Below are 12,469 nucleotides of genomic sequence, written 5' to 3'. Positions count from 1 at the left end.
CAGGGTAACTCGAAGTATGCCCAACGTATTAATGTTTTGGCCATTACTCCCAATGTAATTCTTGAGTACGCCCGCGTACTCGATGCTGACAACCGATAAATAGAGCTCGTTTTTCACTCGTTTCTCCACACTTTCTCAACCAACTCTCTCCCAAACACACCCAAAGCCGCAAGGCTTTTCTCTAGCCTTTCCTAGGAGTTAGTAATGAGTCTCTAAGCACCAGAAGGATCCAATAAGAAGAGCTTTCAGCTCAAAAGTTTTGTCCACGCAGAGCTCGGTTCTTCGCTAAACTCCATTGTAAGTGAGTTATGCTTACACTTCTTTAAGTATAGCTTATGTTTAAGTTCAATATCGTTATTAGGAAATTATAAACAATATAAAATATAATATACAAATTGTTATTATAATATCTTTTAACTACTCGCGGTATGGGGAATCCGGTTTGAAGGGCCGCATATGGTTGTTGGATTTCAAAAGCGCTATAATGCCAAAATGGTCCTTCCCTCCGGTGTTTCATGTATGGCCTGTGTCTGTACATAGTGGTTGAAAAGTATTGTTTAACACTTATAAAACAATATGGCTCATAAATAGTCGCGATAAATTTTAGATTAAAATCTAGTGGTAATAATACTAGGTTTCGTCGAAGGAAAATACAATCGTTAGAAGCGAAGCGCTACCCGAGTTTGGAATCGTCACTTTAATAGGCGAGTGCATAGTCCCTTTCATGAACATGATTTTAATACAAGTATTGATTAAGGTATTAAATATATGTTTGTGTGTGAAATATTTGTTATTGCCTGAAATACGTGTTAAAAACATATCTGATAATATATGATGATTTAGGATACATAGTAAACCTAAATTAATTAAGAGGAATATTGGGTAGTATCTCCTTATGAGTACGAGTGAGATATACACGGAGGGTAGAACTTTAAAACTTGTCATTGATCCGATAGCATAGATTAGACTTAGTCATTCGTCCTTAGTCCGAGAGTATGGAAAGGACATGGTTATTTGTCATTAATCTGGGAGCATGGATTGAGACATAGTCAATTGTCCCTAGTCGGAGTGTATGGAATGGGCACAGTTATTGATATGAGAGTATGGATTAGACATACTTAATCCGGGAGTATGGATTAAGTAAAGAGGTTAATTTTAGATCTAAGAGTATGGATCGTGTCGTTGTAAGGATCGACGGGGTGGGATAAGAATTGCTTATATAAGATGAAATTGAATATTTTGTGAGTTCTAATATATATATATATATATATATATATATATATATATATATATATATATATATATATATATACCTTAATAAGCATTTAGCCTCAAATGCTGAATTTTAAGAGGTATGCCCCTTAAAGCACCATTTAAAACAACTTTATGCAGAAAAATCAGATGTTATCTGGTCAATAAGTGAGTCAGTTAAAGTTGAGCCTGCATTCCTCAAATTCAACCAATTGAATTGGTCAAAACTAATTGAATCAGTTAAATCCATGTTATATAGCATCTCAATCTTCTTCAATCTTTGTGTGTGTGTGTGTGTTTGTTTGTTTGTTTTGTGTTTACAGGTTCGAAGCAGCCATCAACAATACACTTCCACTGCTTGTGTTCTGGCTTGAATCAGTCACCGCTCTCAATCATCCACCACTACAAACAACCCACTATTCTTCTCTTTCCCCACTAGAAACTAATTTTTGAAAAAACCATTTACACTCGTCGCTTAACACGGGTAAACGGCTAGTATGTTTGTGTGTGTGTGTCTATATATATATATATATATATATATATATATATATATATATATATATATATATATATATAGGAAAAGTGAATATGTAGTTGTTATATATCTAATCTTAGGTATAGAACCTTTTAAACAAAGTAACTTTAAACAAAACAAAACAAATTTCATTTTCTCTTACTTTTGTTTTAATAGAATATCATTGAATTAAGTTTAATTATGAAATGAAAAAGATCAATTAAATATATTTTTATTGCAAATAATTATTGAAGTTTATAGAGAAAATAAAAAACCAATATTTTTTTTAATATAAATGAAGCGTTTTGTCTTTCAATTGAAAACTATATCCAATGATTTTGTGAAAAACTTGATTAAGTTATGACATGTTCTTTTATCTTTTATTCTATTAGTTTTCATTTACAATTTAGTAGAGTTGATTAAATGGTCACCACATTTAATGCTTTAAGTTCTTAGACACAATGAAGAAAAAAAACATAAATTTGATGAATTTAGTAAGTCACATGATTATGGAATAATACCAAAAGATATATCATGATTACTTTGGATATAAATGGATCAAAACTACATTGTTTGGAAGGTTCTATATATAAGCTTAGGTACATAACAGTCACATATTCCTTAAGCCCATATATATATATATATATATATATATATATATATATATATATATATATATATATATATATATATATATATATGTTCAGGTTCATTTGAGACCATTCTAATTTTGTGATACCGTGTGACCAAATCTAAAAATAATTTTAAAATGCAAAATAAATAGAAAAATCCAAAAATTCTTTTTTTAAATATTATTTTCGGAACTTGAATTAACTAAAATAAAATAAAATAAAATAAAATAAAATAAAATAAAATTCCATTTTTTTAAAAATACGTGAAATATTCTAATACAATATTACACTGATATATTCTAAAAAATAATTTTAAAATGCAGAATAAATGGAAAAATCTAAAAATTCTTTTTTTTAAATATTATTTTCGGAACTTGAATTAACTAAAAAAAATAAAATAAAAATAAATTTCATTTTTTTAAAAAAATACGTAAAATATTCTAATAGAATATTATACTGAGATATTCTAAAAAATAATTTTAAAATGCAGAATAAATGAAAAAATCTAAAATTTCTTTTTTTAAATATTATTTTTGGAACTTGAATTAACTAAAAAAAATAAAAATAAATAAAAAAATAAAATAAAAATAAATTCCATTTTTTTTTTGAAAAATACGTGAAATATTCTAATAGAATATTATACTGACATGTTCTAAAAAATAATTTTAAAATGCAGAATAAATGGAAAAATCTAAAAATTCTTTTTTTAAATATTATTTTCCGAACTTGAATTAACTAAAAAATAAATAAAAATAAATTCCATTTTTTTTGAAAAATACGTGAAATATTCTAATAGATTATTACACTGACATATTCTAAAAAATAATTTTAAAATGCAGAATAAATGGAAAAATCTAAAAATTCTTTTTTTAAATATTATTTTCGGAACTTGAATTAACTAAAAGAAATAAAAATAAATAAAAAAAATAAAAATAAATTCCATTTTTTTTGAAAAAACTGTGAAATATTCTAATAGAATATTAGACTCTACATATTCTAAAAAATAATTTTAAAATGCAAAATAAATGGAAAAATCCAAAAAAAAAAATTTTAATATTATTTTCGGAACTTGAATTAACTAAACAAAAATTAAAAAAAATAAAAAAATACGTCTCACGGTCTCACAAAATTAGGCCGTCTCACATGAACCTAACCTTATATATATATATATATATATATATATATATATATATATATATATATATATATATATATATATATATATTCTTCAACAAACATTGTTTACACCACTATAACTGCATACAAAAAACCGTGTATAATTTCTATAATTGTTGGTAGATAAATAGAGTGAAAGATTCTAACCTCTACATGTTTATTTATTGAAATATATATTCTGAGAGGAAAGGATATATATAAATTATAAAGTTCATTTTATTCCTCTATGCATGTCATAACCACAAATAGATATTGCAGGGGACCCAAATATAAACTGTGATATAAAAGCTTACGATATAAATAGATATACCCTATCTTCATTCATCTTATATAATTAAAGCAAAACTAGATTCAAAACCATATAACATCTTAAATAACTGTATGCAGTCATGATCATATGAGCGATAAAGAATATAACTTGTAAAAAATAAAACCTTATTCTCCTAAAATTAGCTTCCAAGTAGTTATGAACAAAAAGTCTGGATGAAGTAATATCAAGTCATTTATCAAGCTCCACAGCCTTATCTGCACCCATCGATCTATAAGGCGCTATGTTGATCGTTGTTCTCAGATGAAGCAGTATCTCATTGTCAATGCAATCGTACCTGAAGTCAACAAATCAAAAAACATGACAGATCAGGTTATACTGTGTTTGTGTTTGACACGCACCGGACTAACACATGACAATTTTTGCCCCCCCCCCCCTAAAAAAAGGTGGAGCATGGACTCACTCTCGTGTGTGCAAAAGACGTAAATGCCCCTGTCATCCTCCTCATCGAAATAGTCGTAGAAAACTTGTCTGGTTTTGTCCACTCGGGTCTTTATTAACAAATGCAGCGGTACGCTGCATTTGTTACAAGATGACCGGACAGGACAGGACAAAACCAGACAAGCTTTCTACGGCTATTTCGATGATGAGGACAACAGGGGCATTTACGTCTTCTGCGCACACGAGAGATCTAGAGTGAGTCCATGCCCCACCTTATTCTACCTTTTTTTCTAGGGGGAGGGGGGACAAAAATTGTAATTTTTATCTAATTCACATCAGTAGAAAGTAGACAGTAGATAGTAGATAGTAGACAGATGTACTCACAAATTCTTGCAAAGGGCATCAGTAACCTTGGAAAGCGCAATAATCCGCATTCTCGAATCCATAACTTTGTCCTCGGAAAACTCCTCAAACTCTTGTTCCAAAAAATGTGATAATTTCTCAACATGCCCCTCAAGTTGCTGCTGCTGATCTTCAAACAAGTTCTGTTTAATATTCCTTTCCAAATTTGTCAATTCATCGCTAAGAAACGTGTCACTAAACATGTAAAACGCAAACGGATATGAATAAGAAAGAATCCGCCTTGATCTAAACAGCCTTTTAGCCCCATTTCTCACCCAATCATAATCCTTTATTTCCAATTCCCTGGCTTCCATTTTCACTATTTTCCTCTCTAACTTTTCCTTCATAATGATTTCAGCCTTTAAGGAATCTGTATGTGCTTTGAATCGACTATGATAATGAGAATAACGCACGATTTCTATTTTTGCACGTTTTGTGTTTGCTATTTGCTCTTCATTGAACCTTCCACATGTGTGGTTAGCTATACTATCCCATGTGTGTTGTATACCCGTTGCTCCACCACATAGCCAGCTACAAAATCAAAATCAAGCTTCTCTTGTTACTTATTTTTTTTTAGGGTTTAAATGTAAAAAAAAAAAAAAAAAAAAAAAGGAAAAGATTCTCACCAAAATGGTTGACCACATATACATCGAACAAGGTTGCATCCACCATTTTTTTCAACTGGTTTATGACATTTTGGACAAGTTTTTGTATTAACTGTGATCCAATTACATGTCTCTGACTCATCTTGACATTTTTTTGACCAAAGTTCCCACATTTGACATGAACATGGAGAATGTGCTTCTGAAGAACAACTAAAACAAAACTGAACACCACAAGCACATTCAACCTCACAATACTCATCATCTTCAACACGAATGGCATTTCCACAATGTGGGACACTCGGACACCATTTTACCCTTTTGTTATCTTCAATATATGACTCCAAAAGGTATCTTTCAAACTTTTCAGCCAATTTAGGATCCTTTTTGCTCACATAATTTCTGATTTTATCCTCATCACAAACCACACTGCATCTAGAAGCCATGCAACTAATTCGCCTACTTTGCCCCTCGTTTATCTTCACAACAAAATGCTCTGTCCAACCTTAAAAAGAAAAAGTAAATGTTACTTCCCTATTAAATTCTTTTGGGAAAGAAAAATTTGTACTTACAAGTGTTGCAAAAATAATGGCCACAATCCATTGTTGTCATTTTATAGAAGGGGACTTCCTCCAAGCATATTTCACAAAGTACAATGGAAGATCGATTCTTTGAAGAAACATTGGAATCATTGGATACCATTACACATGCTTCATTATAAAGCCTATCTTTTCCATTTTCTACAAGCACTTGAAAGACTTTATCAACATCCCATCTATGATGTATAAGTAGAGTTCTTGCTTGATGTTCCCTTAAAGATAACAAGTCCATTACTCTTTGTAGATCTTCCCTCTACACAATGTAAACAACAGAATCACAAAATTACTAAAAATCACCATGTGTAGCCAATTTTAAAATGACATAGATAACATGCCTTACCTGTGCAGTCGATACACACTCTTTTGTGATAACCTACATGTTGATCAAAAAGAAGAATTACATTTAAATTTATAATAGAACAGATGAGGATGAGGAGGGCAATTATGTCTTTTGCAAAGAGGAGATCAAGAGGACAAAAGATTGCAATTTTTGTCCCATTGACATATGTACAACCTAATATGTCCCTTCATTTTTTCTAAACATAGTTTCCTACAATATAGACAAAGACCTACAACTTTTCACTATGAGCAACTTCTTCATATTGAAAATGATCAAACTTTTTGTGGTTTTAGAGATTGATAACTGCCTTAAACTTAAGGCTTAAGCTAATCAATATGTTTATGGAAATATGATGGAGTTCACAAACTAAACTTTTTCGGGTCAATTTTTAAACTTTAAAAGTATTAGATAGAACACGATTATTCAAAAGTTGACTGCTTTTCTTCGGAGAAAGTTGATCTATGTACACCGATTGCAAAACGTATGAGTGATCTTAGTTACTTTTTTCAAAAAGAATCAAAATTTCATGGGTTTAATGAAGCAATTCCTACCAGAATCACAAAACGTTAAAGGGTAAACACGACAAACCCTAAACTTTGATTCTTAGGTTTCACAAAAACAGGGGATTAGAAAAGAATGCTGAAATAAAAACCTTTATTTTCGTTTTTTATTTCCATTGAATGAAAGAATCTTCACAAATATTATAATAAACATAAGATAAAACATTAGCTGGTTGATTACCTTACAAGACGAACCATTGCGGCTCGTTAAAGCAACATCTGCACGACGATCACAATCATCATGGTGATCAAACTCATAGTAATCGTCCTCATCGCAATAATCGCCATCATCGCAGTAATCGCTATCGTATGGATCCATTTATATGTAAAATATAGTTTTTTACAACGACCAAGTCAATTTTCGTGCAGAAGGGGAGGGGAGAGAGCTTGGTATGGAAGCAAGAAGCCAGAGAGATTTAAGGGAAGCTGTTGCTTCTGTTTTACATCTTGCGATTGGATTGTTTGAGAAACAAAAGAGGCAATGTGTGTAGTGATTAGGAAAAGGGGTAGGAGGTGGAAGAAGATTTAGGGAAGTGGGGATGAATTTCGGCACTTCTTTTATAGGTTTAGATGAGTGTGGTAGACCCCCATTGGAGAGTGGAGACGTCGAAGTTGTGAGTTGTGAGTTGTGAAAGTTGTGATCGCTTAATAAGTAGAGACTAGAGAGCTGAGAGAGTCACCACATCAAATCAAATCATCAAATAAATCGGTTGGTTTGTTTGATTTCTACCCCAACTGGTTTTCTTATTTCCTTATAAAAAAAAATAGTGTTAAATAAGAAAATTAAAAAACTATTTTATATTCAATTAGAGTCCAAGAAAAAATATTTTATTAAATACTATGTCAATTAAATTCCTTTCTTTTTATAAAATGATTAACCTTGTTCTCTTAAAATTTACTTCTATAAAATGTCTATAATATTGTAGTTTTTTCAAGGTGTTGTATTTAATGTGGGGGGTTTGGCATTAAATATAATGTTTTGTATTTAACTATAATATTATATCTTTTTTATTATTATTTGGGCTAATATCATATTTTTGGTTTTTCGTATTAAATCTTAATTTATTTTTCCTACTAAGAAAACATCTTACATTTTTTTTAAATTTGGTCATTTTAACAGATTTACCATTAATCTTCTATTTTAGAAAAAAAAATCTAGAAAAAGCCTCAGCTTATTTTCTCGAAAAACCATCATGAAACATTTGTTTTTTTTAAATGTTGTTTCCAATTATCGTTGGCAAAATTGCATGATGCTTAAAGACTGTAGTAGCCGCCTAGCAGTTGAAAACAAATGTCCAGTCTGGTTTGACAATGTTGTCAACATAGATAACATGAATGCTTAGATTAAATTCCAAACATAGATTGGCATTTGAAGTTGTCTTTTCTCTTTGGTTCTTAAAACATTCTAAGATATCAAGTCAATTTAGATCGTGTATATACCTGTTACAATCTCCGATCACCCTGCAAATATATTTTGGTATGTATTTTTCCAACAAATATTATATATAATAGTTTTTCTTTTTGTTTCGAACAAATAAAATGTTTCATTTAGGAATTAATGCTAAAAAACCATTACGAATATTATAAATACCAACAATAAGAACATGAAAATTATAAGTACAAATAAAAAAAAACTGGTTTAAAAAGAAACAAAATTGAGTTTCAAAGAAAATAATAAGATTATTATGGATCAAAACATTTTTAAGATTAAAAATGTATATCTATAGAAACATAAAAGCTAAAATTAACTTTCAATAAAAAAAAACATATATAAGAGGTTATTTTCAAAAAAAAAAAAAAAAAAAAAAAAAGTTGAGAGTTTTCGAAGAAAAAAAAGTTAATGGTTTAAAAATTGTACATGTGAAAATTGGCTTAAAATTTGTATTTTGATAAAAAAAAAATAATAAATAAATCTTTAGTTCTATCCTTCGGTAGTTATCAATGGATCTTGTGTGTGTACCAATTAAATACAATAAAAAGTAAATAATTTAATATAGTAAAATAAAAATTATTTATAAAACCATTTTGTGTCATTAACCCAAAAAGGTATCCAGACTTATCATTGTAATAAACATATATACTTGAACATTTTTTTGGAAGTGATTCCTTGTTGAGATAGCTTTTGCTTGACGAAAGCCTTTGATTTTTCTTTAGTGTGACTATGTATTGGTTTGTAGACGGTTTAGTATTTTTTTTAAGGATTCGTTCCCCATCGCGTCGTTAATAAAACTTAGTCTTCAACATATAATGATAAAATTCTAAGAAGTTGCATGTTACTTACTTTATCATTTTTGGCAACATATATTCACAATGATTGGACCAACATTCTTGAATAAATCTCAATTTTGGTTTTTTTTGGTCAAAGTTTGATTTTATTTCATCAAAATTTCCGCAAAATTGGTATTTTGCCTTCTTTTAGTCCTTTTAGTCTCGGTTGAGTTTTGAAGGTTAAAAGTATTTTAAAATTCGTAGTAAATTACGGATTTTGAAAACTCGATTTCACTAATAATAATCAAGTTTTTCATTATTCTTTTTTTTTTTTTATTTTTTTTTTATTTTTTTTATACCTAATACCGGTTATATTATTATGTTATGGAGTTCTTGATAACATCGTTGAAGAGTAATCAAGTTTTATAGTTATCTCATATATATATATATATATATATATATATATATATATATATATATATATATATATATATATATATATATATATATATATATATATATATATATATATATATATATATATATATATATATGTTCTATGATGGGAGCTAATAGTTAAAGGAGAAATTTTTTTGCATAAGATATCAATGGTTCAAATCATGACACGTTTAAAATATTGTTATTACATTGTGATTAACGTTCTCACGTGTGCTTTAAGGCGGGTTTTATATAAATTGCTCCTATAATTCGATTTACCATTTTTTTATATATCATTTATTTTTTTTATTTTTTTGAAAAAAATAAATCAAACAAATTCATAATAATCAAAGAAAATTAATATTTAAGTGTTTAAACCTCTTAAGAAAGTTTAACTGGCCTAGAAAAAATAATAAAATAAAAACTGGATTCCTAGTTAACGATATTAAATATTAACCCATTTTTTAAAACAAAATATTTTGTAAACTTTTTTAGAATGTTTGGGCTTTCGCTCTCTTTAGGTGCCCAATAAAAAGAAACAAATGAAGACCTAACTAATTCACATCGTTAAGAAATTGAGCCAAACATACAACAATAATTGTTTATTTATAAACTACTACCCTACAATGTTTTAAAAACCGGTTTTTTAGTTGAACCGGTATGGTGGTCGGTTCTCAATTTAACCGGTTCGACCGGTAGGTCGATCGATTTTTATAATTTTTTTTTTTTTTTTTATTATTTCCCTACACATATACACATATAAATCATGAATTTGACATTAAAAAACATTAAAAATATACATAAAAATAAGTTATAGATCAATCCAAATACATTAAAATAACACATAACAATAAGTTTTAGTGTTTACGTCAATTCATATACGTCAAAAAGAAAATAAAGTATAATATCGAAATAAAATATAGTTTTAGATGAATAAAAACACATCAAAAAACTTTATAGCATTTATCATATGTTTTTATTTTGAGAAAATTAAATAGATTTGAAAAAAAAATCACCAAAGTTTATTATTCAAATAGTTCTTGTCTATGTGTTTTTATTTGGTTGAACCGGTTCAACCTGGTTTTTCTGAAAACCGGCCGGTTCAAAAATCAACGTAAAACCGGTGATTGTTGAACCGCTCACTCCCCCGGTTCCCGGTCCAACCGGTTCGACCGGCCGGTTCAAACCAGTTTTTAAAACATTGCTTACCTATGTTTCCTTTGGAATTTCAGTGTCTATTTATGGTTCACATATTAGTATACGAGTAAAACATAAGAGTCTAAATTGTAATGTGCCCCTACTTGGACCAAGTCCTCGCTTAGGGAGGAGGGAGTCGTTCTCTCCTAACCCACTGAACCCACTGTCACATCAATTTTTGTCTCTTCTTATTTTTCATCTTTCTCAACCCAAAACACACGAAAATCATATCTTTCTGAACTCACTCAATTAAAAAAGATACAAAACAACTAAGATACAAGTTTTAAAACACACGGTAGAAGAGAAAACGAGAGAAAGAAAGTAGAGATAGATGATGAAGTGGGTTAGTGAAACCAATTAACCACCCCGTTGAAGCGGGAGTGGTACCGCCGGTAACTCTATTGCTAATTATGATTTTACCTTTGATTATTTTGTATTGTTTTTTAATTGAATGAGTTGAGTGGGTTCAAAATGATAGAATTTTTGTGTGTTGTTGATTGAGAAAGATGAAGAAAAATAAAAGAGAAAAAGTGATGTGGCAGTGGGTTCAGTGGGTTGGAAGAGAATTACTCCCTCCTCCCTTATATTGAAATTTTATTTTATTTTGTGGTCCGCATCAATCTAACTAGAACATATATATACAAATAATATACAATTAGAGGATTTTTAATATGTCTTTTAGTGGGTCTGATAAAAAGTTGGATCTGACTTCATCAGATTCAAGCCGTTTGAGATCATAATTAGAAGCATTTGATTCAGTCATATTCATATAACATCTAATATGTTTTTACCGTGTCATATACAATCAACAACTATCAACCAGAGAACACCATTTATTTTGTTTTTGCTAGACGAAAACAATAATAATTTGTGCTATAATAAAAGAAAAGCTAATTGTATATCATGTTTGCGACAAAATAAATTCGTATGTGCTTAACTAAAGTATAACTCTCCTTGAATATAAACTTTTCAGAAAATACGATATTTTTTTTTTTTGTAAAATATAACATTTTGATTTATCATGTAATTGTAAAATACTTTTTTAATTAAGGTTACATTCGTAAAATGCCTCTTATTAAATACTATGTGTCAAAATATTTTGTATTGATTGTTGACAAAATATATAGTCATAAATATGTTAAAAATGATATAACTATAAAATGTTGTGTTTTTTTTTTTCTGAAAGGAAAAAACTAACGAGAAAAGGCATGTTACAAGGACAATGCTTTATTGAGTTGGAATATCAACTTTCCATTTTTGGTATTAAATCATCATAAATATGCTCTTAGGGTTTTCAGTAAAAATAAAAAATCAAAGTTTAAGCTAAAAGTCAAAGTTTTTGACAAGAATTTAAAGTTTCACAGACTTTATCTACACCATTATTTTGTTCCGTACAATATTAACATTCCAGGAAATTGCTGGGTAATTTAATAAAAGTGATGTACCCTACAACGGAATTGCTGGAAAATTCTTCGGTTATTGCGTTTTTTCTCAGAGCATTTTATAATTATAGTTATAAGGGAATAGAAAAACAGAAAGTTAGAAATTAGAAAGAAAAAAAAAAAGATCCAATAGTTGAAAATTTGTCACAAAACCAAAGAAATAATAATGAATTGTTCAAATAATCCAAAGGGAAATGTGTTTATTAATTTTAATATACCTAGAAAGATCCTACAATATCGTTTTATTACATTTGATAGATCGCCAAATTTCTGAAAATTAAAATCGACATCAGATTCATCTAATTAACCTCCTAAATAAAGAGAGGAAAAACATAAAATCAAAGAAACGAACGTTCTGCCATTAAAACCGAAGAAATAAAATAAATAACTAAGCCAAAA

At 29.0% G+C, this 12,469-nt stretch overlaps 1 protein-coding gene across 1 annotated transcript; it reads right to left on the bottom strand.

The window, feature by feature from the left end:
• Window positions 1-3,870: 3,870 nt before the first annotated feature.
• Window positions 3,871-7,442, bottom strand: LOC111914102 (probable E3 ubiquitin-protein ligase ARI2). The gene is made up of 6 exons (XM_023909838.3): window positions 6,967-7,442; window positions 6,226-6,258; window positions 5,859-6,138; window positions 5,311-5,791; window positions 4,667-5,215; window positions 3,871-4,178 (listed from the first exon to the last, which is right to left on the bottom strand). The coding sequence occupies exons 1-6, from the start codon at window positions 7,102-7,104 to the stop codon at window positions 4,073-4,075; spliced, it is 1,587 nt and encodes a 528-aa protein (XP_023765606.1). The 5' UTR covers window positions 7,105-7,442; the 3' UTR covers window positions 3,871-4,072.
• Between the last annotated feature and the right edge of the window lie 5,027 nt (window positions 7,443-12,469).

This window comes from Lactuca sativa, chromosome 6 (assembly GCF_002870075.4).
Source record: "Lactuca sativa cultivar Salinas chromosome 6, Lsat_Salinas_v11, whole genome shotgun sequence".
Taxonomy (NCBI): Eukaryota; Viridiplantae; Streptophyta; class Magnoliopsida; order Asterales; family Asteraceae; genus Lactuca; species Lactuca sativa.
This window is presented reverse-complemented; position numbering and strand designations above follow the sequence as displayed.